Below are 26480 nucleotides of genomic sequence, written 5' to 3'. Positions count from 1 at the left end.
ATTCAACATGCCTTCTTACATTGGCATGCGCATTGGGCGATGGGAGCCAAGCATAGGATTCCTGGAGATTATAGACTCATCTTAGACCCGTCTTACGTTTACCTCACTACATAAGCCAACTCACTAATCGACTTCTCCGTAGTCGCAGTTGGTCTCCGCGGGAAGCTGGTGAACTCCCCTTATCAAGGGCCCAAGTAACACCGAGACCGAGCCCCAATGGGGAAATGGCCGGACTATCTGATAAATCCGATCGGGCCTAGCGGGCTCGGCAATGATATAACCGGATCCAAACTTTTTCCCACCGGGCGAACTCGTCGTCCCCCTGCTGTCATCTTCCCTTGGTCATCAACTGTTCATCCATCGTGTATGGTACAGTTGCAGATTTCATTCACATCATGTCTACTATGACCCCTACTGCCTTGAGACAGGCATCCCGGGCTTACGCCCGTCGGCTTTTGTCGACTCCGCATGGCTCTCTGACGGCATCCCTGCCCCGGCGGGTGGTCGCCACCAGCGCTGCTATCCCCAGACGCTCGTACGTCTCCGAAACCAAGGCTGGAAATGCCCAGGTTACGGTGGACACGGCCATCAAGCAGGACCAGAAGGCTTTTGTGAACCAGACTGGACTTAATGCGCAGAAGGTTAACCTTCCTGGTTCGGGCATCTCCGGCGATGCGTCCATGAGCCCTACCGCCGGCATTCTGAAGCAGGCGACTGTTATGGACCAAGGCACCCGCCCTGTCTACCTCGACATGCAGGCAACGACCCCGACGGATCCCCGTGTCCTTGACGCCATGCTTCCCTACCTTACCGGCATCTACGGAAACCCCCATTCCAGAACTCACGCCTACGGCTGGGAGTCCGAGAAAGCCGTCGAGCAAGCCAGAGAACACGTCGCCAAGCTTATCGGCGCCGACCCCAAGGAAATCATCTTCACCAGCGGCGCTACTGAGAGTAACAACATGAGCATCAAGGGTGTCGCCAGATTCTTCGGTCGCTCTGGCAAGAAGAAGCACATCATCACCACCCAGACTGAGCACAAGTGTGTTTTGGACAGCTGCAGGCACTTGCAGGACGAGGGATTCGATGTGACATACCTGCCCGTGCAGAGCAATGGATTGATTCGGATGGAAGAGCTGGAGGCGGCCATTCGTCCCGACACTGCCCTTGTCAGTATCATGGCTGTCAACAATGAGATTGGTGTCATTCAGCCCATGGAGGAGATCGGAAAGCTTTGCCGCTCGAAGAAGATCTTCTTCCACACCGACGGTGCCCAGGCTGTGGGCAAGATCCCCCTGGATGTCAACAAGCTGAACATTGATTTGATGTCGATTTCCAGCCACAAGATCTATGGCCCCAAGGGTATGGGTGCATGCTATGTTCGCCGTAGGCCCAGAGTTCGTCTCGAGCCTATCATTTCCGGAGGTGGACAGGAGAGAGGTCTCCGCAGTGGCACCATTGCCCCCCACCTTGTAGTCGGATTTGGTGAGGCTTGCCGTATTGCATATGAAGACATGGAGGTACGTTCCACTTTTCCTTCTTTTAAACTCAACCTTTCCCAGTCAAGAAGTTCCCGCGATGATTATAAGCTTTAATATGTATCGATTAACTGAGGCGCCATGGGGGTAGCGACACGCTTTGCGTGTCCCCATGGCGCTTTGACGACCGTAGCAGGGGTGATGAGTCGGGTTGTTGCATTTGCTTATTGCGAGACAGCGAAGTCGATGAGAAAGTAGCTGACAAATCTGCACAGTATGACTCCAAGCACATCGCAAGGCTCTCGAAGCGCCTGAGCGACGGCCTCTTGGCCATGGAACACACCACGCTCAACGGTGATCCTGACCGCCACTACCCCGGTTGTGTTAACATCTCCTTTGCCTACATTGAAGGCGAGTCGCTTCTGATGGCTCTGAAGGACATTGCCCTCTCATCCGGTAGTGCCTGCACGTCCGCCTCTTTGGAACCCAGCTACGTCCTGCGGGCTCTGGGCAGCAGCGACGAGAGTGCCCACAGCAGTATCCGGTTCGGTATTGGCCGGTTCACGACCGACAGTGAGATTGACTACGTGCTCAAGGCGGTGCAAGACCGCGTCCACTTCCTGCGGGAGCTGAGCCCGCTGTGGGAGATGGTCCAGGAGGGTATCGATTTGAACTCGATTGAATGGAGCCAGCACTAAAACTTTCTCTTTCTGTGTTAAAGACTGACTGCGAGGGCGGTCATATGGTCGTATACCAGGCGCATACTTGTTGTTTCTTTTCCAGATATCAGCGGTGGGATGGCGTTCATATAGTGTGTAACATTATAGGATTGATGACGATCTGTCCAGTCTGTACGAAAAAATGGATATTAATGACCAATCAATTGACCGACCTAGAGAGATGAGTAGTATGTAGACAGACGCTTTATCGGCAACGGATAGTACTTGTGCACGATAAGATGACCTTTGGAGTGACTTTGAGTGATTTGTGCCTGTAGTTCTCAGCGAGTCATGCATATACGGACCATGACTATGCCCCCAAGGTATTGATGGGTATTCGGAGAAAGTAATGTCGATAGATACCCATGATCTAGTTAGTAGTGCTGGCATCCCGTGATTGCTTCCATGTCTGCTGACTCACGAAGGAGGCACCGAATCGGGCCAGTTGCAGGTGCTGTATGATTGGCTGTATAGTAGTGGTAGTAATAGTCTCACGTGATTGACGTTTGACGCGGAGAACTCCCGGCGCCGAGGTAATCACTAATCACGTCTTCAGTGGAAAAAGAAAGACAGACGGAAATTCTCCGGTGGATTGAACCAGGTTTGAAATGGTGCTATGTCAAAGACTAAAGATAATCATGCAGATCAGTAGTTGTCCAACCAGCGAGGTCGGAAGTCGAAATAAGATGGGCAGCTCCGCACGGGGCCGACCAACTCACCGCAGACCCGAATGGGGTGGCGTGGGTGGGAGCGAATACGCCCCCCAGCTCGCTTAACTGCCCGATTTCGCACTCGGCCTCCCCTCCCACGCAGTCCCGGTTCATTCTCTAGCACTCAGCCTACTGGAATCCGGTGGACACCCCTTTCGCTCGCACCCAGTCTTCCCGCTGGCGCTGTCCCAAGGGCCTCATCTACTCCAGATGCGCCTGCGCCCATCAACTTTACCCATGGGATGGTTCACAGTTCACGCCTCCCTTCTCCGTCGCTGCTGATATGACGGATATCTTCATCAACCAAGATTCCCCAACAACCAAAACTCTCTCTCTCAAAGCCGCCCGTCTTCCTGGCCACTGCAAAATATTCGCCTCTACTCTCTCCCGTCTGGCCTGCACTTAAGTTGGATCCGGCCCACTTGACCTCTGGTCACGACGGTCCATCCACGGACTAGTCAACTGTCCTACCCTTCACCATGGGTACAGAATATACTACCTCCACGATCGCTGGCTCTACCCCTGTTTCGTGTCGGTCGACGGTTTCCGGGTGACACAATCGCCGTTATTACGGAATGACTGGCCCTGGGTCGCCAGGCTGATTAATTCTCTCGTCCGGCTATTCGGTCCTCGCGGCTTTCCTGGGAACTTGTCCTGGTGGAAAATGGTCGCTGATTATTTAACTTCGGGAGAGGACCATTGTACGATGGGCTTAGTTTGAGCAAATTTTCCTTCCCCTTTCTTTTTTACCTTTCCTTCTCTCATCTCGCCATCTTTTGTGTCCAAATCTGTCCCGGTTGTTCCCGTGACCTTCACAAACCTCACTTTTCTGACAATTACCAGACCTGGCGTTGCCTCTCGTGCCTGGTCTCCTGCTCTGAGCCTTGATCGTCTTGCTGTGACCTGGGTCAGATCAACCGAAGCCTTGTTTTCCTGACTGCATCGCAGTTGTGAGGCGTCCGTAACAGGCCCGACACGACACCTACTTCTGTTTGTGTCCGATCTTGTCAGCTTTTACTTGGTCGGTTGGGATCTCGCCTGCTTTGTCGCAGTGTGTGCGTCACACGACTGTTGCTTTCCTAGAGATTGTCCGGACTCACGTCCGGGCACTGGAACCTCTCCTTCCTCCGAGCTTCCATATTATTCCGCTCGACGTCAAGTCCCGGACAATCAGCGAACCTTACGCGACTGCCCTCGCTGTGAGCCCACTCGCACGTGAGCATCTACTACATTAATATTAGGCCTCGTCGCTGGCTCTTTGGGCATTTCCATTCACCCCGACTCGTATATTGTGTCGTTTAGGTTGTTTTGAGCCGTCCCATCATCATGCTTCCTCCGATTCCAGCATTGGCGGACTACGGCATCTCGGCGGACCATGGCTTCCTCCCTCCAGAGCCACCGCTTGAGATCTTGCCAGACCCTTATTATGCCAAGTGGGAGTGGATCGTTTCCAACCTGCAGGCACTTCTGACTAGCCGGAGGATCCGGGAGGTGGTCGACCATATGTCCACGTTGTCTACATCATATCTCCAGTCGGAGAACGAGTGGCGCAGGGCCTATGTCGTACTGGTATTTATGCTACATGGGTATGTGTGGGGGGGCAGCAAGCCGGCAGAGGTAGGTGACACAAAGCTACAAAGTGGTTCCTGAGCTAATTTTGGTGACCAGAAAATCCCGCCTCAGCTGACCGTCCCACTATTCGACGTCTGCGAGCACCTGGGTCTGCCACCCGTGGCCACTTATGCAGGGGTGTGTTTGTGGAACTATAAGCCTATTTTCCCGGAGGAACCGATCGATGATTTACGTAATCTGGACACCATCAACACATTCACAGGGTCTTTGGATGAGAAGTGGTTCTACCTGGTCTCAGTGGCCATTGAAGCTCGTGGAGCACCCTCGATCCCGCTGGTGCTGCAAGCAATTGCGGCGGCCCGGGCTGGAAACAGTCTGGTAGTCACCGAATGCCTGCAGCGACTTGCTGAGGTGCTGGACGAGGTAGGGTCGCTGTTGGAGCGCATGTACGAGCATTGCGATCCGTACGTGTTCTACCACCGCATCCGGCCCTACCTGGCTGGGAGCAAGAACATGGCTGATGCCGGTCTCCCGCATGGTCTGTTGTACGATTATGGAAACGGGCAGCCCGAGTATCGACAGTATGGCGGTGGTAGCAACGCCCAGAGCTCACTGATCCAGTTCTTCGACATCGCTCTGGGCATTGAGCACCGTCCGACCGGGGAGACGCGTCCGAGCAGCACCCCGATAAAGGACGAGAAAGAGGGAGTTGCTGGGGCACCACGTCACGGTTTTATCCAGGAGATGCGTACATACATGCCTGCAGCGCATCGTCGTTTCTTGGAGCATGTCAATGCAGTGGCCAACATCCGACAGTACGTGGAAGCACGACGGTCGGACAAGGCACTGTGCATTGCATACGACGCATGTCTGTCGATGCTTCGGGCAATGCGCGACAAGCACATCCAAGTCGTATCCCGCTATATCATTATTCAGTCTCGGGACGCTCGATCCAGTCGCCCAGCGCGCGCAACCAGTCCCAAGAGACCCATCAACTTGGCGACCGCCCGAAACGGCGAGAAGCCGGACAGCAAGAAATTGCGGGGCACGGGTGGAACAGCCTTGATCCCGTTCCTGAAACAAGCACGGGACGAGACGGGCGAGCCAGCGATCGATGCATGGGCCCGTCGGCTGTTGAGTACAGGGCCGTCGGAGTCTAGCTTCGCGGCCCTGAGCAAAGTGGACGAGGACCACGATGGACATCTCCAGGTAGTGGGGCTGTCAGGAACATGGGCAGCAGATGACAGTGAGGGTGGCATTTGTCATTGGTAGCATTGCATGGAATAGATGCTGCATGGTTTTGTTTTTTGTTTGTTCATGATTCACTAATGAGCGGGTCGGTGTTTTCACTATCAGCATTGAGACAGCCGATGACGATGACGATGACGAGGGGGGATGATCGATGTACATAGAGCGATGAATACTTTGATTATGACGAGACTGATGAATGCATGAGAGATTGGACGTCATTCCCACTTGCCTGTTTGCCTCCTTGCCCCTTTTGTTCCTGTTGCGGATCCATTTTGGTGTCACTTCGACTCTGCCGTGCCTGGCGATGACGTCGGTGTTTGACGTCATGTACCCCGGACTCACCACCACCATCTATCTATAAATACACCCACAACATCAACACCATCAACACAGCATTACACAAAGAAGCAAATAACCACTACTACACTACATTACATTACAATCAACCTACTCTCTACTACACTTCTCGAACCAATACTACATACACACCAACAACCACAATGTCCTCCACCGACTCCCCCAACAACAACACCACCACCACCACCACCACCTCGACCCTTAAATCCTACGTCGACCAAGCAACCGGCATGGTCCAACGCGCCGCTGGCTCCCTAACCGGCGACTCCTCCACCCAGGTTCGTTCCCCCTTCCCATCCCCATCACCATCAACCCCACAAACTAACACTCTCCGTCTAGTCCACCGGCTCTGCCACCCAATCCCGCGGCGAAGCCGAACACAACGCCAGCCACAACAACTTCACCAAGCTTGGACCCGTTACCGCCGACCCTGCCACGGGCGCTGCGGCCACAGACCACCCTCAGCGCAGCAACGGCAGCTGGGACCAGACCGTCGGTTCTGCGAAGGAGTCCCTAGGCAATCTGATTGGAAATGAGGGTCTGAGGAAGGCTGGTCAGGAGCAGAATGCGGCTGGCAAGCAGGCCGAGGCGGAGGGCCAGATGAGGGATTGGAAGGAGGGCGTTGAGGGTAGAGCTAAGGGAGCTGTGGGGAAGGTCGCTGCTGCAGCGACGGGTGATGAGGAGGAGGAGAGGAAGTGGAGGGATGTGCATGATGAGGGGAAGGTTAGGGAGAGGGGGGTCGAGAGTGAGGTTCAGAAGAGGTATTGATCCACTCCCTCCGGATGAGAGATGGATGGAAGGGAGTTGAAGTTATGTGATACGATATGATTGACATGACTGTTTGATATGGGAATGGAGTTATTGATTTTTTTTTTGTCTATTTTTGTTTCTTTTTAATTTTTTCAAAGAGTGACCTTGTAGGTTGGGAGTAAGGATCTAAAGTATGCACCATGAGTAAAAGAACAATAGCCTTGAGAGACTACGGAGCGCTGATCTTTATGACGCTTATACTATACTGTAATGGTCTGTAACATAGGCAATTATACTAGTATTATATGAGAGTTCTATGTATGTAGTACTGCGAGACATACATTTGAGTAAAAAGCACTGGTCTAGGACCTCATGTGACTATGCAACCACTCATCCTCCGCCAACTCCCGAGCAGAGCTGCGCTTTCTCGGCTCCCACTGTAGCATCTTCCGCATGAAATGTAGGAACGCCTCTCTCTCCGCCCTCCCCTCCAGAGTAGTTTCCCTTTCATCAAGGGGAACCTGATCAGTTAATAATTCCGGGTGGAGAAAAGCACCTATACTCATCGAATTAGTAAATAGGAGACAAATCGCATGAGGTGCGGTGTAACCACCTTCACTCGAGAAAAATTTATCTCTCAGCTCCCCCTGTGCAAGCAGACTAGCAGGCGGCGAGCCAAGAAGATTAATCATCTCGGCAAGATGCGCTCGACTCCTGTACCTCTCATCTACAGGGTCTTGCCCGGTGAACAAGGAACCGCCTTCGTATAGATCCCAAATCTGTCAGCTAAAGTATTAGTAAATCTGTGGACAAATTTATATCGTTTTGTCCTACCATGCATCCAACATTCCAAATATCAGCACTATACGTCCATGGAACTCCTAATATCACCTCCGGTGCTCGATAGATCTGAGGCTGAATGAATACCCTCTGATATTCATCGTTGACGACCATGGCTGAACCAAAATCGCACAGAACCGGGGCACCAACTTCTCTGGGTACTTTGAGTTCTCGTGACATGTATATTGTTCTCTCATCGCCCTCCTTCCTCGGGACGGGTCGTCGGGATTCGTTCTCCTCTATATCCGTGAAGACTGAGTCATCTTTGATACCGAACATGATATTATCGGCTTTGATATCTTGAAGTGTTAAAAAGAAAAAGTGAGAATCATAGAAACGGGTATATATATCGGGCTACAAACCTGTGTGCGCGATCTTGCATTCCGTATGCAGAAAGTCCAGTGCTAGAAATAAGCGATGAAGAACAACAGCAATGACTGCGGATGGTAGCCTCTCAACTGGATTGCGGCGCAAGAAAGCTAGCACGCTTTCCCATAATGGGGGGTGCACAAGGCAACGATGTTTGTCTTGAGGGCCGTCGATGTAAAAAGTATCCAGTAACGTTCTGATGACCTCGCGGCCGGGATGCGTGGTTGGGGACTGTTCCATGAATTTGTACATATTAAGCTCGTTATCGACATGCTGACCCATAGACGAAGCTTCGATGCATATCTTGAGCATAACATAACGGCGGTTTCTATGAAGTATGAGTATCTCAGATAGACTCATTTATGGGAAGAAAGAAAAGAGGGTTCCCCACTCCATGTCCCGGGCAAGCCACGCGGTTGAAGTAGATCCATATCCCAGTTTGCCAATGACCTGATACTGGTCTTTGATGACTTCTCCTATACGTGTGGGATAGTACTGTGAGGCGGTATATTCGGGGAGAGTCTCTTCTTCTATCTGGTGCCAATTGGGGATGCGAGTGAAGTTGGGGTTGATGAAATCTAAGGGTTTCCAGCGTCGCCCTAGCTGGGGTAGAGATCTAAGGAGCGATGAGAGCATGGTTCGAGGTAGGTTTAGTCTTAAACGGTCGTGTAATCATCAGCCGTTAATGTTGACAATGAGAGCAGAGCAATCACAGGGCGGGTCTACAGGAGGAGCGCGCTAGGCTGAATGCGGAAAGCCTAATCAGATCCACCACAATAATTTTGGGACCGAAAAAAAAAGACCCTCAGATGGAGTCTGAGGAGGCAAAAAGTTGACCTACGCAGGACTCGAACCTGCAATCTCTTGATCCGTAGTCAAGCGCCTTACCATTGGGCCAGCAGGCCAGCTGATATATTTGGGTGACTATTTATGACTTTATCAACCAAAAGTACTGGCAGCGCTAAGGATCGAGTTAGTCGAGAATAAGCCATTGTATGGCTACTACTTTTAGGGCTTATATAATAGAGCTCCCCAGTTATATTCATGTTAAAGATACTATTAACCTTGGTGAGTGAGTTGGGCACCATGAAGGAGACCAAGAAGTTGAAAAGCAATCCATTTGGGCACTGACTCTCTAACTATCTCTATATTGTCTACCAGAAGGTCATCCCTTGATAATCTACCATCTTTACAACACCTTCCCCCCTCTCACCTGAGCGATGAATTCTCGGCTGGGCTTAAGGTCTCCCATATCGAGGAGCTCAATGTACCGACGCGCCGGCATTTCAAGACCCTCGACCATGTGGCTGTTCGGCTGTCCACCATCACCCATCTGTTTCAGCCGGAACACATTCCATTCCCAGGGGGTGAGGTGATCATCAGGCAATCCATCTGGAGGACAATTGACTGCTTGGTTAAACATTGTCTTGAAAAATTGTGGCTTTGAGAGGATTTGAACGGGATACGTCCTCCTCTTCCAATGCCCCAGTTGCGGCAAGCGAGGGTCCGTAACAACCATGTAGTTCCGATCCTGAGGCCCTGGAACTTCCAGTCCAGGATCAGGCAGCTTTGGATCAATATCTGACTTCCTGTACAATTTGAGCGACTCACACCAAAACGGAGGGTTACCTTGTGGGCCATGATCAAGGTGAAAATGATAGGGCGCTGGTGATGACGCTTCTTCAGTCATAGCATCGTTCTCCCAGTCGCAATTATCGCCTCCTTTGCAGGGCTCGAGGCCGTTGGCACGGAGAGCTTCGGCTGCTTCGTGTACTTTTGCGTCGGCGACAATGAGGGTGGTTCCCTGCAGTAGTTGGGTTAGTGTATTCTCTTCTTCTTGGATGTTAGCAGGATATGGGTGAAGAACAGAACTTACCAGCCTGCAGGGAATCTCAACGCCGTAACTTTCCAAAGCAACCTCTCCAATGAAAGCACAGGGTATTCTGGCCTCTTGCAGCCATATTGTAACCGCTTCGGCTGACTTCATCCCAATTTTAGCTGGCTCCATCTCGAACCAGGGCACTTGCGATGAGGGTTTTGTGGAGGCCATTTTTAGACTGCGGTCAACAATCTGTAAAGCATCTGCGTATCCTCTTTGGTGGATGTTGGGGGTCTTTTATGGTTACACGAGATCGATGGTCTTCAAAATATATCGTTTCTGTCTTTCTTGCTTTTCGCTCTGCACCGGAGCTTTGCTGGGAAGTTTTTATTCTCTTCAGGCATGATCCGACGTTATGAGTGGGTGGATGGCATGATAAAGATGAATAAGAGGCGTTTCCTTTTCTTGTCCATTCTCTCGGTACTTTACGTGGTGGATCATTGCTGCTTAGCTGCGATCATGGTGTAGGGATAGAACCTTTAATGCACCAGCAGAGTATCTTCATTAAAAGAGTTGAGGTTCACACGATATAAGGTACCAAGTACTGCACATGCTGGGCAGCTTCCTTAGTATATATATTATTGAATGGGATATACTATACTACTGATTATTCTTCTGTTTGGCGACCCATGTACTAAGTAGACGGTAGTATGTCTCACATGGTGAATGATAAAGGGCCCTGAGGACAAAGTGATGGGAGTATAGCCCTATCTGCTCATCATTGAACATGGGCAACCGCCGAATACAAAGAATACCAAAAAGTCACACATTGTCAACCTTTATTGCTTGCCAGATCCCAAGATAGTATCCACCTACGCAGACATACAAGATTCGAGATCTACCGCGAAGCTTCACTACCTGAAGATTGCGAGCCACGCCTCAACCCAATGACCATTTCCAGACCTAAAATAAAGTAACATCCAACATAAAATTTAAATTCTACACCCACCCAAATCTAGCCCGTTTCACCCTATTTCTACCTCCCATCCACAATAGGTTACACCCGTCCCCTCTATCCCCAAAAAGCATAGGGCAAAAACCAACTCTAAAAATGAGTCTCGAACTAAAAGCCCAGACTACGCTTCAGAAGTTCCCCTAAGTATGCAGATCCCTCAATCTTAGCCCGGGCCCTTCTCCACGACGATCCCATCCGTTTATTCCCCTCACACATCGGATCTCGGTCCAAGTTGAACCAGTTCCCATGCATATGATGGTGTGCCCCTGCACCCTAACTGTCCCTGTCCCAGTCAGTCCCAACCCATCCCGTCCCATATACTATTATCTACTACCACACTCCACCCTCTAGTAGTACATCTCTTTCTACTACTTCCTCCAACCTCAACTCACCATCAAAACCAAATATACCACCGGAAACAAATACTAAGTAGAAAATCACCACCAAAATGCGCCTCTCCTCCCTCTTCCTCCTCCTCCCCACCCTCCTAGCCACCACAGCCATATGTGCCCCGGAACCCATCCCCAATGTGAACCTCAACGACAACAACCTCGTCGCTCTCGCGCAAGCCTTGTTCGTGCCACCCATTCTCCCCAACCACCCAACCAACTTAAACAATCCGCACATAATCAGCGATTAGTATATGTTTACTGATAATCTCATACAGAAAGCCCTCCCTCCCCACACAAACCCAACCACCTCCCAACCTAGAGAGCGTCTCCCCTCCACCACACGCCGTCGTGCACCAAGTCATCACAGCCGTTCCTCCCACAGCGCTCGCGCAGCTCTTCGTGCCCGCGAAGCGCGTTGCCATGGCGAGTGAGTTCAGCGCTGGGAATACGCCCGAGTGGTATAAGGCGCTGCCGACGGACGTGCAGAGTTACTTTGCTGAGGTGAAGAGGCAGATTGCGGCGACGGGGGTGGGTGAGGCGAAGGCTGCGGAGGAGACGAAGTCGAGTGGTGGTAGTAGTGTTTCTGCTTCGGTGAGTGGGTGGTTGGTTGGGTTGGTTGGTGCTGTTGCTGTTGTTGGGGGGGTTGTGGTTTAGGGTTTGGGTTTGAACTACCAGCATGGGGTTACTGGGGGTGGTGGTTGGAGATTGTATAGGCATAGTGGAATTTGGTGGAATGGGGGTTGGAATTAATGGTTGTGGGTATGGCTTACTGTCGGGTAGTTGTCGAAGGTTATGGATTTGAAAACGTTTGGTCATTGGGTTTTCCTTTAAATTCTAGTGAATTATCTTGCTTCTGTTTTCTGATTGTTGAAAATCGTACGGAATAGTGTCTTGCACCTTGCTATTTCAAACCAACTACGGACGCCAAGCTATGTACATTGTCTGGCCAACATGTATCGACCTTATGGGTATCTATCTACAGATCCGTCTACATAGGTCTCGCAATTAAAAAAGAGTGATTCCATCATCATAACATCAATGCACTTCCAGTCCCATGCCTTTGCCTATCTTCCGTATCAATGCCCGTTTCAAGAACGCTTCTCGCGCAAGCCCACGCGTGTGACGTGACCAGGTCTCAACCCCAATGACACCCTTGACCAGCGCAGCTTGAAGGGCGTAGATGGCCTGCTGGATACCGCGTTCCTCTGCAACCAAGTCATACAATTGTTTGCCGACAACGGTCGGGGCGACGAGAACTTCGTCGATCGGTGGGAGACCCGACGCAACGGGATCAGTGCTCGATGACGGGGCTGATGATGATATACGGCTTTGCGCATCGGCGATGACGCCATCTGCGCGCATGAGAGATTGCTGCAGGGTTGTGGTGTTTGATTGAAGAGTCGCATTGAGTGTGTTGAGCGACGCTACTTCGCCTTGAAGAGTGGCAATTGCCGCATGCAGCGAGTGGGATTGAGAAATCAAGGATTGAGCGGCAGTCTCAGATTGTGCGACATTTGCTTGCAGTGTTTCTGCTAAAGTCTTGGAAACAGCGCGTAGTAGGGCGTCCTTCTCAGGATTCGGTGGGATTGGGGGCGCCGGGCCGGTGGGCGTGAACGAGGGGAGCTCGAGCTCAAACGGAGAGGTGAGAAGATCTTGCGTCTCTGCCTTGGGACGTGGAGCTGGTTGCTGCGCTTGCTGAGGTCCAGCATGTGGTGATGGCTGGGGTGGGACTTGCTGTGGCGGAGGTCTCTGATAGACTGTAGGAGGGGCTTGTTGTACGAGGTAGTAAGTATTCTGTTGCGGAAGCCCACGACCCGAATCTTCTGGACGAGTAACGTGGGTACCATTCAATGGCCGGAACTGCGCTGGCCCAGCCTGGTATGCCGGTGTCGACTGGGATACGTGTTGCGGCTGTTGGGGCAAATGATACTGCCCGGATGCCATTGCAGGTGCTTGGCTGCGCTCCGGTGGGTACTGTGGCCTGTTCATAGGACTGCCCATGCTTGCCTGTGGTTGCATCTGTAGCCGCCTAGAATCATGCTCCTTCGGTGGCAGTGGGGGTAGCGGAGGGGGAGACGAGTATCGCGCCGATGACGGAGTGCTCTGTGGTTGTGGCTCAGGTGTTTGCCCAGGTTTCGGGGGCGGCGGCGGCGGCACCTGAGCAGTTACCTGCGGGGAGGCATTCGGAGCGCTATGGGTAGGCGAGGGCCGATTGATTGTGGTATCGAGCTCCGGAGGCAGAGGGGGTAGAGGAGGTGCTTGTGCCTGTACCTGCGCTGGCGGCGGTCGCGGCTGCACAGGCTGTTGTTGTTTATATTTCACCGGCGGCTCCTTGGCAAAAACCTCACGAAGTATCATTAAGAAATCAATCAAAGATGATCGCTAAGCTTGGGTGTCAGCGATATGGCATGCGCATTACGACTGCAGGTTGACTAACCTCCCATGCCTCAGCCCAGTGTGCCAGGTAGTGATGGTACACCCTCCCTTCCAGAGTGACATGCTGACCCACACGAACAGCCATGTCTTGTGTTGGTGTAACATAAACCAATGGTGGTTCCCTGGGGTATGTGTTGGGGATCCATAGCGTGATGGGAAACTTGTAAACAGTTCCGCGGAATGTCACAGGCAACGTGCCGGTCAGTTGGAGGAGGAGGGCAGAGAAACCGTTCTCGTATGCTAGAAGTCGAGGGAAAGACGCGGTCAGCAAGAGCGCAGTAAGATCGCAGAACAGTGGCATACTGTAAACTTCAGTCCTGGGGCCCAGCGAAGGGTATTGACCGAGCACATTGGCTACATCATAGTAGGTGCGATTGGGGTCCTGGTAGGTTTGTCGAGGATCGTAGTGGTCCTATCCCTTGTCAGCGGAAGATTGTATGGGCGCGTGTTCAGTGATTCTCTACCCTGATAAGGACACTGTACAGCCAGTTAAGCGTCCTTTGCGGCACAGCAGCCATGATGGAGGGGGCGAAGGCGCATGATGGGGAAAGTGGGATGGCGGAGTTGGAGTTGGAGTGGGAGTGGGAGTGGGAGTGGGAGCTAGACTAACTGGGCATTGTTGGTGCCTCGCAGCCTCGCTCCACCGCCGCGGCAGTTCCCCGCAACTTCTCCCGCTGACATCTTGATCTATATCATCACCTTGTCAATACTCAATCATTCTTGAAATCTATACCCTAGCGAAAATAAACTCTTTTAGGATGTTTTGGTGACTTGGGAATTGTGCAGGGTCAACGGATGAAGAGTAGAATGTAGTAAGAAGTTTAGTGCTATAACTGGAAGTGGAAGATATAAAAAGGATAGGGTACTAAGCTACGTAGCATTAAATAGCGTGTGGCATCACAAGCATCATTCTCTCGGATATCATGAACAAAACATCATGGTACTTGTATCCTACTAGCAGTACCAAAGGCTTTTCGTCACCTCACTGTCATGCATAACTTCACTGGTACCTACAGGACGAAGTTTTATCTGCTGCTACAAAGTCGGTTTTGCCTCCCCGTACTGACTCGCCCTTATCGTGTGGCATTCCATTACCCCCAACCCCCAAACCAATAGTATAGTAATGGTGTTAGCTGGGGCCTGGAATTGACATGAGTCTGGAAGCTCTCCAGACACTTGATTTTAGGTGACCTCATTGCTAAGCACTCATAGGCGATGGCGCAAAACCGACTAGATTCTTGATGATATTACTACTACCAATAGCTTGATGGGAATTCCCAAAACACCCGACAATGTCGCAAGAGATACGTATAGCCAACCATTTAGCTTTGGGCCAAGGTGTTTCAGCCCGAACGCATTCTATATGAAATAACACATAAGCAGGCTAACCAAAGGACTAAGGCCTATTTACTCCAGGAAACCATTGCGCTGCTTAAGACATACAATATGGGAGCGGCGGCTTCTCATTCCCAGCTCCTGGATCGGATGAAATACACACCCCATGATACATAGTAGCTAGACGAATGCACAAATACAAGAATATTGATCCAGTCCAACAGACCCGAATATTCTCATGGACAAATATATTACCAGAGGTAAGAGGTGAATACATGTCTGTACGTGATTAGTGTTGACCAACAATCTAGTCTTCCATCAGGGGCCGCCCTTTCCACTTGCCATTGTTCTTTGAAATGAACTTGGTATTGTTTGTCTTACATTTAACATTTTCACAAACACCTTCTGGAGCTTATCGCTCAATGCGGTGAAGATTGGCATTGTTTAGGGTTGGTATCCACTTTGTTCCATCATAGTATTGTTGCCCTCATATCAGCTCCATCCTACATATTGTCTGTTTCGGTGTTGCAAGACAATATGCAGCATCGTAAGACGCCTTGGCACGATAAATGTACAGCCATGGCTTCTAAGTTGGAAGATAGAATTGGCCGTATTGCCCGAACATCTGTTATCCCCTTTCGATGGTCTATACAAGTCGTCTTCTCAACCTTCCATCTTCGTCCGTTGAAGAACCTGTCCACCTTAGCAACTCGTGATACTTGAACCTCACGTTGCAGAGCATATCAACCATACTTGCTACAATCTAACAGCCACAATGGCCTCATTGGATCCTTTTACCCAGAACGTCACATTCCATACTGGCGATGGAACTCCCTTCGAGGTGAACGTGCAGGACATTGACACCTTCTTGCAGTACTGCATCCAGATCTGCACCAACTATGGCGCCCAGCTTGGAGCTTCCATCGTGCTCTTCGTCATCCTCCTGCTCCTGACCAGACCCGAGAAGCGCAGTTCCAGCGTCTTCATCCTCAATTGCGCTGCCCTGCTCTCCAACGTTGGCCGTCTCTTCTGTCAAATCGTGTATTTCACTACCGACTTCGTGAGAGTGTATGCCTACTTCTCCGGAGACTTCTCCCAAGTGCCAACCTCCGCATACGCCAACTCCGTCATCGCAGTGGTATTTTACACCATTCTCGTGATATGCATCGAGGCTTCGCTCGTCCTGCAGGTCCAGGTCATCTGCGCGAACCTCGGTCGTGTATACCGACAGGTCCTCCTCTCACTGTCCATCGTGGTTGCACTGATCCCAGTCGGATTCCGTATGGGCATGATGGTCGAGAACGCCATAACAATTATGGCAGCTGAAAGCAGCATACACCTCGTCTGGCTTCAAAGTGCAGAGAACATCACCGCCACAATCAGCATCTGCTTCTTCTGCGCCATCTTCGTTGGCAAGCTCGGGTTCGCTATTCGTCAGCGCCGCAGACTCGGTGTGCGGGACTTTGGCCCGATGAAGGTCATCTTCGTTATGGGTTGCCAGACTTTAGTCATTCCAGGTATGTGAAACCTCCAATCACTCTTACCATCATATTTATAACTGAACTCCGTCCACAGCCATCTTCTCAATCATCCACTACATCGCCGCCGTCCCAGCCCTATCCTCCAACGTCGTCACCCTAGTCACCATCTCCCTCCCTCTCTCCTCCATCTGGGCCGGCGTCACCTTGACCAAAGCCTCCACTGGCGCTGGCTCTAGCCCTGCCACCGGCTCCGGATCTGGTTCGTCAGGCCGCAATCTCTGGAACGTGCTCTCCTTTCCTGTCTTGGACAGTAGAAACACTACCAGTATAACCACTTCCTCAATGCCAACTATGAATCCAGTTTCAACCTGCTACGCCGATAATGGTTCCTCCAAGCAGCTCAAGCAGCAGACTAATACCGAGGAAATCGGCATCACAGTTGAACATGAGATCTCGGTGCAGAGCTTCAAGAGGGAAAGGGATATGGTTTGAACTGAATCATGAATACTACTGCTCCTTTGGTGTGATTCGAAGGGACTTGTTCGTATTTCTCTGGGGTCGTGGAGCCTGGATATGGTGGTTATCATCAAGTTGTTATCTCGGGACTGCTCATTTCGATTATGGTTTTCATTTGTGACTGACTTCTGAATTGTTGCAATGCACCGCGCATCAGTGACCTTTATTTCGTTTGTTTAATGCTTATTACAGTGTCTATTGGCATGATAGGTAGTTTTCTTGCGGCGGCCGATTAACTGGCATTTAATGGATTTTATATTTTTTGTTACATGGGACATATTCACTTTAGGTAGGGTTAGCTGGTACTAGTAGGTGTATTTTCCACTAGTATCTGACAGCGACTTTACCCTTTTATAGTGTATCTCTCGCGGAAACGCCACGCTACGATGGGCTTTGACATAAGGATCATCACCATAAGCGTTTCAATTAGCTATACTAAGTACTATACGTTGAAGGCAAATTCTATTTGCGACCGCTCCTCTCACAATACCGCCCAGCTGCGTCAGAACATGCTCAGCCCTCCCTGCCCAACTTCGCCAAAGATTCCGTAAGGAAGTCTCTGGCGTTCATCAGATCCGTGCTGCCGTAAACAACCCTCCGTTTCGGCGCCCCATGCACCCCGCGGTTGGCGGCCCCGGCACCGTCGGCGCCTGGTTGTCCGCTTGTCCGGCTAACCCAGTCCTGCAAGTTGCCATATTCATCCATGCTGCCACCACCGACGGTGAAGACAATCGCTTCGTTGAAAGCCTGTCGGCGCTGGCCGAAGGTGGCGCTCATGCCGGACCCGGAGCTGTTCAGGCTCTGTCCCTGGGCGTTGCGCGAGGCCGAGGCCGGAGGCATGGCGCCTCGGGCGTTGGCGCTGCGGGGGTCGAAGTAGAGGTAGCTTTCTGTCTTGGCGATAGCGGAGCTGGAGGCGGAGGTTGGGTCCATAATAGATTCGGTGATCTTGGTCAGGGTCAGGTCCTTGTTGGCGGGCAGGAAATTCTTGACGCCAGAAATGAGGGAGTCGAAGTTGGCGCCGAGGGCTCCAGAGGTGATGCGGTCAGTCAGTTGGTTGGAGAGAGAGGAGAAGCCGCGGAAGAGGTTAGAGGACTGTTGTTGCGGAGCGGCTGTTGCGGTAGTCATCATGGTCATGCGCGTTATTTCTCGGACCTGTCTGACATAGGCGATGGGGGTCACATCCGTGACGCCGATGCGAGTTAGGGCCTCTTCAAATTGGGTCATCTCTGAGCGGGAAACCTCTGTTTCAGTGCTCAGGAACCAGATGATGAAAAGACGGAGCTTGTCCAGGGGTTCGTTGCCTTTGCTGGAGTCATTGATGAGTTCCATGATCTGGGCCTTGGTTTGCTTGGTGATGTTTTCTTCCAGTTCGAAGAAGTTATCCAGCTGGCGGTCTTTGATTCCCTTGAGCAGGGCGGTCGCAATGTTCATGTGCATGTCAAGAATCGCCTTGCGCTCCCGAAGTTCTGGAAGGAGTGTGATGGCAGCCTTGAGATGCTGTGCAGAGGCGCTGGTGTCGTTCTGTAGATCTTCAATCGAGGAAGCGCCGGTCTTCTTTGTGATCTCAGTGGCGTCCTCCTTGTAACGTGTAAGCTCTGCATCGATGTCTTCCGCGACCTGAGGAAATGGCGCGCCGGCATTACGCTTCCAGAAGAAGTCGTTGCTATTCAAGTCATATGCTCTCTTTGTCACGGCCTTCGCAGGGTTTGCTTCATCGGTGGACTCCACGGTGATCCGATTGAGGCGCATCTGTAGAACGTCCTGCACCAGAGACTGGTACGTCCACGAGTGGGAAAGCATAGGCACTAAATCCACGTTTCGATCGACAATAATCAAAACGGGTCGCGATGAGGGAACTCCAGGCGTGTTCTTCTTGTTTGAAAATAAATTGTCTTTCGAGTTAAGGATGTGATCGCGTAGCTTGCGGTCCAGCTTTGTTGCTATTAACTCTGCCGCGCCGCCCTTAGGACACCGGATAATGGGGATAGCACCTGTTCGTATTCTCCCGTCAGTTAAGGAAAAAAGGACCATGTCGATTGACCTACCCATTGTGACGCTGACACTGAACAACCCGCTTACAATCCTATCCACAATCGCATCCAGATCATCGTCGCTGGTTTGCGCACTGTTGATCTTCCAGTATGCATCGTTTCCTAGCCCCAAGCTGAAAAGGTCCGGCTCAGCCACAATGAAGTTCAGATACTGATCATAAACCTGTGCGACATGCTCTGCGGTTCCGGTTGTCGCTATCTGAGACGCAAAGTCTTCGAGGAGGGGTCTGGGTACGGAGGAGAGGAAGTTGACGTAGGCGGGAGAGTAAAGACCGCGAGAAAGGTCGTTTGTGATCGCTTCGACGTTAGAAGGTGTAGGTTCGACGAGGTAAACAACAGGAACGTCGGGAATTGGGTATCGTGTGGAATTGATATTTCTGGCGCAGGTCGTTAGCTACGTCACGTACGCAGAGCCATCGATTTAGGGGCCTGGACCAGGGTCCGTACAGGTGAATTGTGACTCCCCAAGCTCTAAGGTCATTGACTCGCAGCACGCTGCTGATGACATCTCTTCCCATATTATCAAACACCAGGACCTTCCAGATAGGATCGCCATCCTCGTTCAGTACCGGGGTGGAAATGAGGCCCTGCGCAGACGCATCGTGGTGGGCGTCTTCCGCGGGTTGCGGTTCATGGTTCAAGTTGAGAATCTTGTGAATGGAGGCTGAGATTGAGTTAGGAAACTATGAGGATCTGCACAAATCCAATATGGACAGCAGAAACCTACCGACCTGACGGTCCCTCAAAGACGTTTGTTGCGAGGCCATAGTAGTTCGATTTAAGCTGGACTTGCTTTCACCCCGGATGGTTATCACGATTACCTGGAATGGCCAAGATTCATGACATGTGGTGAGGGGACAGGGGCAAGGAGATCAAGCGATGCGATATTGAATTCCGGGGAGAAAAAACAGCAGTACTTTTAAACTCCGCTGGAGATAGATAATATGATAGAGAGGAATTACCCACTCATCAGTCTGTAACTACACACTCTCCACCTGGCATCCTGAGAAGCTTCCCGCAATTGATGAGGAGATGACATAAGCTTTCGCCCAGCCAATCTGGGCACTGCGATCATGTGCCTCACGCTAGGTCGGAAGAGGCGTAGCTCATTTCAGGCGTGGCCCAACCGAGCGCCGCCCGGCTTTTTCAGTCTCACGACAACCAGCACTACCAACCACCCTCCCTCTCCCCCCATCCCTATCCCTTCCACCCTTCCTCGTAAAGCAAATGACTATGCTGCTAAGCTGCAGTCCCGAGTGGTTCTTTGTATAACACCTTTTCTTATCATCTTTTAAGACAGAATAAGAAGAAAAGGTCCACCCAGGACAGGCAGTACGAGTGACTTTTTGCCTCAGCTGCTTTTGCAACCAAAAGAAGAAAACAGGAGAAAGTGAGGCTGGCAGGAGAGAAGAGTGACAAGGACAAGGATACAAACACAAGGCTTTTATTTGTTTAAAAGGATTGCTTGGGAAAGCCGGAGAAGGACAGAAACAGAAGAAGGAGAGCAGGCTCTTCAGGAAGCCAAAGATTATCTTACGTCTATTATACGGAGTACTTGGCTGGTGTATTCGAAAGAGTTGATCCAGCTTTTTGCGGCGTGGACAACCTTGTTCTAATCTGCCTAAAAAAGAAAGAAGAAAGAGAGAGCTGAGAGGAGAGGCTGCACACTGGGGATATCGCGCAACGTGACGTGACATTAAGGATATCAGGCACAGCCAAAGCCGAAAAGTCTGGTGCCATTGCTTCCCTCTCTGACTTACTCCGAGAGCTCAGGTGTGGTTCCCTTCCCCCCCTCCGCTGCCTCCGAATAGGAGACAATTTCACGGAACTGGAAAGCGGGAAGAGCAGCGGGCGCCGACCATTTGCCACCCTCCATTCGGCACCTCATCGGTTCTCTACTACTACAGTACTTACCTACCCTATTTGCACTACGGAGTACTACTACTTACTACACCTACACTACTACTACTCTACTATCTTTTGACTATCTCGGTCTTGGTCCAGTCTTGGTCCAGTCTTGGTCCACTATCGACGTATCAGCGATCCCTTAGGCTGACAAACACGGTCGGGACGATTGATTCGCCCAGAGAGCTCTTGACCTAATATCCGGCTCCATTGGGAAGGTTTACTGCGCCGCCGTTACGCGTGACGGGAGAGCCAATCAACGCGCGAGTCGGCGAGTCCTCCCCACCAGGGGAATCACGCCCAAACTCCGACCAAATCCAGAGCGGCATTGGCTCTTGTCCCAATTGAGCCTGGTCTCTCCCACACCTACACCACCCAACCCCGGCACGTGGATGCATGTGACTTATACTACATTTGGCCGTGCACCCGCTTTACTGCCTTAGTACCTTGACTCCACACCCGCCGCTACCCACGACTATCATATACTTCTTCTCGACCTACATATTCTCCCAGGATCGAGGGTCCGTGGGTTTCTAGAAAGCGGGGGATGAACGGGAGTATGGAGCAGTCACCGCCGCAAAATATCATGCCCGGTCTGCACCGTGCACCAGTAGACCCCGGCTCGTTGCCGCCCGAATACTGGAACAGCTTTGAGCCTCTGTATACCAACCCCGACCCTCCACATCAACATTCGCATCCATCCCAGCCACCGCAGCTTCAGCAGATTCAGCCGGCACCGCCGCAACAGCAACATGCGACGCCAATGGGGATTAGCTGGGATCACCCAATGTTCAGTCAAACTCCCCAGACTCGGAGTCCTCTGCCCACACCCCAGGAACAGAACCATGGCATCTATACGTCGGCAAGCCCCCAATCATGGCGGACCACTCCTTTGCAATCCCAGCAAATAATTCATCCCACGCCGCAGACGTTTTCCATGAACCAACAGTATCGTCAGGCGCAATTTCCTCATGCGCAACCGGCGTTTGATTCACAGCCACTCCCCTCGTCGGACAATTCGCACTTCCAGTCATACACCTTTCCCCGTGGCTACTATCCTCCTCAGAATCTTTCAGTGCCAGATGTATTTCCTCAGTCTCACTCTCCTCGGCCTGCTCAAGCACAAGCCCAGCCAACACAATATCGGTCCGATTCTCATCAGCACCAAGTCCCTCAATATTCTCTTCCTGCAGGCTATCCGGAGGGGAACACGGTATGATTCATTGAACCATTTACTTGCGTTAATTGCTGACTCCCACTAGCATATCCCGATCAATTTCGCTGCCGGATACGGGCAGTCGACTCCCACTGTTTCTGAGCAGACCATCAATCCACAGTTTCTGAACTCACCGCAACAAGCTGCTAGCCAGCAAGCATCCCTCCAGAATAATCTGCTATACATGAATCCTGCGGACTTCGAGCGTCCTGAAGATCCAAAGTAGGTTCCGATAAACGGGCTGGTCCTCTTAATAATCGCATGCGTCCTGACTGTTTATAGGTTGTACTCTTTCTTCCGGGATGACTTGCAAGTTCCACAAATTCTGGGTCAGGGTCAAGGTCAGGGACAGCCACAGCCACAGCTTACACCCCAGCCTCAGCCTCGACCTCAGCCCATTGCACGTAGCCAACCAATCGCCCCAACCACGCAATATGAGTTCATCGTGCCCTTGAATGGTAAAATTCACTCCACCCCATAGTTGCGCCACATTCACTCACCAGACCAGGTCAAGATACAGTCACCCCCGTCGCACCAGTTAAAGCAACAAAACCTAGGAAGCAACCCAGCGTGAAGAAACAACCACAGCCCAAGAAGCCCACCATGAAAGGGGGAAGCAAGAAGCTGGATGGTCAGTCGGCCTCGAGTTCAGAATCAGATAGCTCTGATGAGTCAGATCTTGAGATCGAGGAGCCTGAAGAAGTATCCCCACTACCACCCACTCGTCCTAGCGAACCCGAGGCTGCCGCGCGGTATGACGCGCTCAAAGCTGTGTGGTCTCCACGTAATAGGCACCCCAATGTTGACAAGGTCAAGAGTGCACTGGTTGCGTTCAAAGATGTTGTCAAAGCCGTAAGAGATTCGTGGAAGGAAAGCAGCCAAGCCATGAAGGTGGCAGAAAACAAGGGTGATAATGACAAAGCAGCGCAACTAAAGAAGAATGTGGTCCTTCAGCGGCGGCTTATGGACGTCGTCGTCAGCACCACCCAGGAGCAAGGCCACCCAACCATCGTCGAGAAGTATGTCCTTTCTCTACTGTCTTCCCTTTCCTTCCCACATCTGGCATGTCCTCGTGGCCATAGAAGTCTGAAACGAATTGAGAGCCTCTCCCATGTAATCTACCTAGTGTGGGCTTTGGCATATAAAAATGTGCTTTTAAGTAAGGGTGCATATATGCTCTTCATCCGAGGACTAAACATACCTAGCTGTGTGTCCTCAAGCACGAGGCAAATGAGGATAGAATGCCCATCCTGGATCAGACAAGCAATCTCCTGCCGTCATTGTACAGGTGCCCAAAGGGTGTTCCGTTGTGGTGTCAATCTTCGGAGCGTGAACTTTGTTAGCCTGCGGATGCCTTGCATCTGCTTATTGATATTTTCATGTTCATTTGCTAGATTGTGCCGGTCGCTGACGTATGTGTTTCCAGGTTGGGTGAACATCCAATGGCTGTAGCTGCCCTGTATTCATTCTTGCTGGATCGTCACCAGGCTTCTGATATTGACGGTACTCTGACTGTGAATATACTCAAGGTAAATTACAAAGCGGCTTTGGAACCTCTTATTGAATCAGGACTGACCTTCACTGTAGTTGCTTTCCAGATTCGTGACAATGGATGAAGATGTTCTTCAGAAAACGAACGTTGCCAAGTTACTGCCTAGATTCGTCAAAAAGGGCGGACCGGCAGTGAAAGAGCTGGCTCAAAAGATCATGGACAATGCCGCTGCCTCAACGAAACGGAAACTAGAAGCGGGTAAATCCGCTTCGAAGGACGGTTCGCCTAAACCTTCAGTGGCTGACGGGCCCGTCCCAGATGGACGTGGTGGTGAGGGCAGTGGATCTAAGAGGCCCAGAGAAGGTGAAGGGAATGGGCAACCAGCAACCAAGCGAATGGTTGTCCCTGCACACCCCAAACCGGCAGCAAAACCAAACAGCACTGTGGTTTCTGGTGTCAGCAAACGCCCGCAGGAGGTAGGACAAGATAGCAAACCAGCTGCAGCTAATGCAACCCGCCCCAAGGCCAACATAATTGCACCGAAACCTACCAGCCTGTTTGGTAGTTTGAGCTCGGCCTCTAAAAGACCTGGAACATCGAACGCAGAGCGAGCGGCCGCGGCGGCCGCAGCGAAAGCAAGGTGCGTGTCATTTCATTATCTTTCTGCTAGTTTGATGGCTAACATAATGAGCAGTAACCCTGCGGAAAAGAAGGAACCCCCGCCCCCAAGGCCTACTTTCTCATTCGGGGATTTGATGGCAGATTTGAACAAGCAAAAGGATCCTGCTCCTGTACAGCCTGCGGAGGATAGACCCCCCGAGACCGAAGAAGAACGGAAGAAGAGGTTGCGTAAAGAGGCACGCCGGAAGTTGCGTGTCACATGGAAGCCTGATGCGTCACTTACGGAAGTTCGTCTATTCACGCATGACCCTGAAGAAGAACTCGGCCCTGGCGATCACCTGGGAGATGTCAAGGGTGAAGGCAGTGTGCTAAAACTTCACCGAGACCTCGACGAGCTTGAGGAGGAAGATGACGGTGGCATCCGTGAAGAGCAATTGTTCGACTACTATGAGCCTTCGGGTAGGTCGTTAATTCTGTGATGTTGTCGTTTTGTGTCTGGATACTAACCGACTCAGAAATTGACAACGGCGACATCGCACCCGACGATCGCGCGAGAAACTACATCAAGCGCGGCGGCACTGCTGAGCCGACTAGTCCTGAAAAGAGTGCTCAGGAGCATCGGGAGGCCACAACGCTTATGGTCTTCTATACCTCGCCAGCAGACGTACCGTCGACACCAAAGGAACCTCCCCCAGCGGAAGCGGAAGACACCGCCCCCGAAGTTGTTTCCTTTGGGGAACTACCGGACCATGTCAAGGTATGTTTCGTTTCCCATTCTTGCATTCGACGTCTTCTGACAACCGTGCTAGGCCCGACAAGATCGATACTTCGCGATGGTGAACCCTAAGCCAGCACCAGCTCCCCAGAGCGCACCGAACGCGCCATTCGATATCTCGAATTTACTCAAGATCATCCAAAGCGCGCCTCAGCAACAATCTACTCCACCACTAGCTCAACCCCAAGTCGCCCAAGCACCCATGTCTGATCTTGAGCGAACCTTCAGCATGTTCCGCCAGCAGCAGCAGCAGCAGCAGCAGCAGCAGCCGCCCCCGCCTCCGCAGGCACCATTGCTGCAAATGCCCCAGTTCCCACCGGCTTCTCAGCCTCAAGCTGCTCAGGGTGTAGATTTTCAGGGACTTTTGTCGATCTTCAATGCTCAAAAGCAGATGCAACCTGCACCCATTGTACCGCAGGTCCAGCCATCCCAACCTAGCATCGCTCCTAATCTGGCCGCTATTATTTCCCAATTAACTAGTCAAAACCAATCAGCTGCGGCCAATGGGCATCCGCCGCCAGGTCACTACGAGGATCCGGAGCGGAAGCGTATACGTGAAACCGGCGGATATGACGGAAACGACGATGAAAGGTTCAATTCCAAACGAAGCAGATCAAATGAGCCGAACAAGAAGCATGTAAGTGCCCCTCACTTTGCATTGTTTTACTCCAATGCTAATATAACTCTAGCCCAAAGCAGGATTGGTTCCTTGTCGGTACTGGCGAGAAGGCAAGTGCCGCAAAGGTGACGAATGCACGTTCCGCCATGATCCCTTGGACTGACGCTTCTCTTTCTCTTCTCCTGATACCCCTCTTGGTTCTCCTTCATTTATACATTTCTGTAATTTCACATTCTCGCATTTTTATATCACCTTACCATTGTACATTTGCCTTGCATGTGTTGCATTGTCAATCAACGGTGTCCCAACCTTTCCTTATGTTGGCAGAATTTTCATAGCGTCACGCATCTCATTTCGGAGCATACCATATGTGGAGTATCTAAGGTGTTGCGTGAGGATTACGATTATATGTCTTATTCTCTCTATCGGCTACACGTTTCTGAGTGTGTTGATGCTGTGTCTGGCGTTCAGGGTGTGTGGCTGCTCAAGAACGAGCAGACTAGCATGTACATTAATAGTGATCAACCGTGGCAAGGGTTTATCTGCCGCCGAAACAACCAGCGACCATATTTCCTTTGTTCAATTCTTTCCTCCCTGTAGCTTTAAGCTTAACAGAGATAATCAATGTATCCAATGATATTATCCTCGTGTCTCTTACGCATTAACATTGATAGCAATATCGATAACCCGCTTAGGTAATCCCATAAACATGTCAGTACTGTACTAATTAAACACCTCCATCCACATTAATCAACAATCAC

The 26480-nt window shown here is 51.3% G+C and overlaps 10 protein-coding genes and 1 non-coding gene across 11 annotated transcripts; 6 read left to right on the top strand and 5 right to left on the bottom strand.

The window, feature by feature from the left end:
* The first annotated feature begins 244 nt into the window (after nt 1-244).
* BO79DRAFT_206016 (IscS subfamily cysteine desulfurase) lies at nt 245-2369 on the top strand. Its single transcript, XM_025681891.1, has 2 exons — nt 245-1520; nt 1754-2369. Exons 1-2 carry the CDS (start codon nt 396-398, stop codon nt 2174-2176), a joined length of 1548 nt encoding a protein of 515 aa, XP_025544956.1. The 5' UTR covers nt 245-395; the 3' UTR covers nt 2177-2369.
* Nucleotides 2370-4233: 1864 nt separating this feature from the next.
* BO79DRAFT_134430 (indoleamine 2,3-dioxygenase) lies at nt 4234-5751 on the top strand (the record flags this gene model as incomplete). Its single annotated transcript, XM_025678019.1, has 2 exons — nt 4234-4524; nt 4576-5751. 2 exons carry the CDS (start codon nt 4234-4236, stop codon nt 5749-5751), a joined length of 1467 nt encoding a protein of 488 aa, XP_025544955.1.
* Nucleotides 5752-6096: 345 nt separating this feature from the next.
* Nucleotides 6097-7063, top strand: BO79DRAFT_162649 (uncharacterized protein). The gene is made up of 2 exons (XM_025679080.1): nt 6097-6365; nt 6427-7063. The coding sequence occupies exons 1-2, from the start codon at nt 6231-6233 to the stop codon at nt 6853-6855; spliced, it is 564 nt and encodes a 187-aa protein (XP_025544954.1). The 5' UTR covers nt 6097-6230; the 3' UTR covers nt 6856-7063.
* Nucleotides 7064-7199: 136 nt separating this feature from the next.
* Nucleotides 7200-8682, bottom strand: BO79DRAFT_184410 (kinase-like protein; the record flags this gene model as incomplete). The annotated part of the gene is made up of 5 exons (XM_025680325.1): nt 7200-7393; nt 7451-7616; nt 7672-7976; nt 8040-8374; nt 8438-8682. The coding sequence occupies 5 exons, from the start codon at nt 8680-8682 to the stop codon at nt 7200-7202; spliced, it is 1245 nt and encodes a 414-aa protein (XP_025544953.1).
* Nucleotides 8683-8879: 197 nt separating this feature from the next.
* On the bottom strand, nt 8880-8951 carry BO79DRAFT_t1. Its single transcript has one exon. It is a non-coding gene; the product is annotated as a tRNA-Arg (tRNA).
* A 284-nt stretch (nt 8952-9235) lies between these two features.
* BO79DRAFT_249339 (uncharacterized protein) lies at nt 9236-10096 on the bottom strand (the record flags this gene model as incomplete). Its single annotated transcript, XM_025685770.1, has 2 exons — nt 9236-9850; nt 9923-10096. 2 exons carry the CDS (start codon nt 10094-10096, stop codon nt 9236-9238), a joined length of 789 nt encoding a protein of 262 aa, XP_025544952.1.
* Nucleotides 10097-11306: 1210 nt separating this feature from the next.
* Nucleotides 11307-11926, top strand: BO79DRAFT_241676 (uncharacterized protein; the record flags this gene model as incomplete). The annotated part of the gene is made up of 2 exons (XM_025685148.1): nt 11307-11453; nt 11548-11926. The coding sequence occupies exons 1-2, from the start codon at nt 11329-11331 to the stop codon at nt 11924-11926; spliced, it is 504 nt and encodes a 167-aa protein (XP_025544951.1). The 5' UTR covers nt 11307-11328.
* A 225-nt stretch (nt 11927-12151) lies between these two features.
* Nucleotides 12152-14249, bottom strand: BO79DRAFT_184407 (putative endosomal sorting complex protein TSG101). Its single transcript, XM_025680324.1, has 4 exons — nt 14173-14249; nt 14012-14120; nt 13710-13948; nt 12152-13654 (listed from the first exon to the last, which is right to left on the bottom strand). Exons 1-4 carry the CDS (start codon nt 14224-14226, stop codon nt 12308-12310), a joined length of 1749 nt encoding a protein of 582 aa, XP_025544950.1. The 5' UTR covers nt 14227-14249; the 3' UTR covers nt 12152-12307.
* A 1569-nt stretch (nt 14250-15818) lies between these two features.
* On the top strand, nt 15819-17016 carry preB (alpha-factor pheromone receptor STE2; the record flags this gene model as incomplete). Its single annotated transcript, XM_025678023.1, has 2 exons — nt 15819-16560; nt 16619-17016. 2 exons carry the CDS (start codon nt 15819-15821, stop codon nt 17014-17016), a joined length of 1140 nt encoding a protein of 379 aa, XP_025544949.1.
* Nucleotides 17017-17496: 480 nt separating this feature from the next.
* Nucleotides 17497-20056, bottom strand: sly1 (syntaxin-binding protein). The gene is made up of 4 exons (XM_025688153.1): nt 19819-20056; nt 19539-19755; nt 19086-19468; nt 17497-19031 (listed from the first exon to the last, which is right to left on the bottom strand). The coding sequence occupies exons 1-4, from the start codon at nt 19856-19858 to the stop codon at nt 17554-17556; spliced, it is 2118 nt and encodes a 705-aa protein (XP_025544948.1). The 5' UTR covers nt 19859-20056; the 3' UTR covers nt 17497-17553.
* A 1110-nt stretch (nt 20057-21166) lies between these two features.
* On the top strand, nt 21167-26015 carry BO79DRAFT_769 (uncharacterized protein). The gene is made up of 10 exons (XM_025689717.1): nt 21167-22209; nt 22259-22434; nt 22495-22670; nt 22721-23231; nt 23639-23741; nt 23800-24344; nt 24399-24784; nt 24841-25082; nt 25135-25737; nt 25790-26015. The coding sequence occupies exons 1-10, from the start codon at nt 21544-21546 to the stop codon at nt 25880-25882; spliced, it is 3501 nt and encodes a 1166-aa protein (XP_025544947.1). The 5' UTR covers nt 21167-21543; the 3' UTR covers nt 25883-26015.
* The last annotated feature ends 465 nt before the right edge of the window (nt 26016-26480 follow it).

The sequence above is a fragment of the Aspergillus costaricaensis genome, assembly GCF_003184835.1.
Source record: "Aspergillus costaricaensis CBS 115574 unplaced genomic scaffold BO79scaffold_1, whole genome shotgun sequence".
Taxonomy (NCBI): Eukaryota; Fungi; Ascomycota; class Eurotiomycetes; order Eurotiales; family Aspergillaceae; genus Aspergillus; species Aspergillus costaricensis.
The sequence above is the reverse complement of the archived record's forward strand: the minus strand, read 5'-3'. Positions and strand labels throughout refer to the sequence as shown.

What these genes read in the sequence shown, in the direction of transcription:
- BO79DRAFT_206016 (XM_025681891.1), top strand. Translation starts at nt 396, where the DNA reads ATGTCTACTATGACCCCTACTGCCTTGAGACAGGCATCCCGGGCTTAC. An exon ending in TTGCATATGAAGACATGGAG is followed by an intron (nt 1,521 to 1,753) that starts GTACGTTCCACT and finishes AAATCTGCACAG; the next exon opens with TATGACTCCAAGCACATCGC.
- BO79DRAFT_162649 (XM_025679080.1), top strand. Translation starts at nt 6,231, where the DNA reads ATGTCCTCCACCGACTCCCCCAACAACAACACCACCACCACCACCACC. An exon ending in CCGGCGACTCCTCCACCCAG is followed by an intron (nt 6,366 to 6,426) that starts GTTCGTTCCCCC and finishes CTCTCCGTCTAG; the next exon opens with TCCACCGGCTCTGCCACCCA.
- BO79DRAFT_184407 (XM_025680324.1), bottom strand. Translation starts at nt 14,226, where the DNA reads ATGGCTGCTGTGCCGCAAAGGACGCTTAACTGGCTGTACAGTGTCCTT. An exon ending in TGTACAGTGTCCTTATCAGG is followed by an intron (nt 14,121 to 14,172) that starts GTAGAGAATCAC and finishes GACAAGGGATAG; the next exon opens with GACCACTACGATCCTCGACA. An exon ending in CCCCAGGACTGAAGTTTACA is followed by an intron (nt 13,949 to 14,011) that starts GTATGCCACTGT and finishes CTCGACTTCTAG; the next exon opens with CATACGAGAACGGTTTCTCT.
- sly1 (XM_025688153.1), bottom strand. Translation starts at nt 19,858, where the DNA reads ATGGCCTCGCAACAAACGTCTTTGAGGGACCGTCAGGTCG. An exon ending in TTTGAGGGACCGTCAGGTCG is followed by an intron (nt 19,756 to 19,818) that starts GTAGGTTTCTGC and finishes ACTCAATCTCAG; the next exon opens with CCTCCATTCACAAGATTCTC. An exon ending in CAGTGTCAGCGTCACAATGG is followed by an intron (nt 19,032 to 19,085) that starts GTAGGTCAATCG and finishes GAATACGAACAG; the next exon opens with GTGCTATCCCCATTATCCGG.
- BO79DRAFT_769 (XM_025689717.1), top strand. Translation starts at nt 21,544, where the DNA reads ATGAACGGGAGTATGGAGCAGTCACCGCCGCAAAATATCATGCCCGGT. An exon ending in TGACTGTGAATATACTCAAG is followed by an intron (nt 23,742 to 23,799) that starts GTAAATTACAAA and finishes CCTTCACTGTAG; the next exon opens with TTGCTTTCCAGATTCGTGAC. An exon ending in AACTACCGGACCATGTCAAG is followed by an intron (nt 25,083 to 25,134) that starts GTATGTTTCGTT and finishes CAACCGTGCTAG; the next exon opens with GCCCGACAAGATCGATACTT.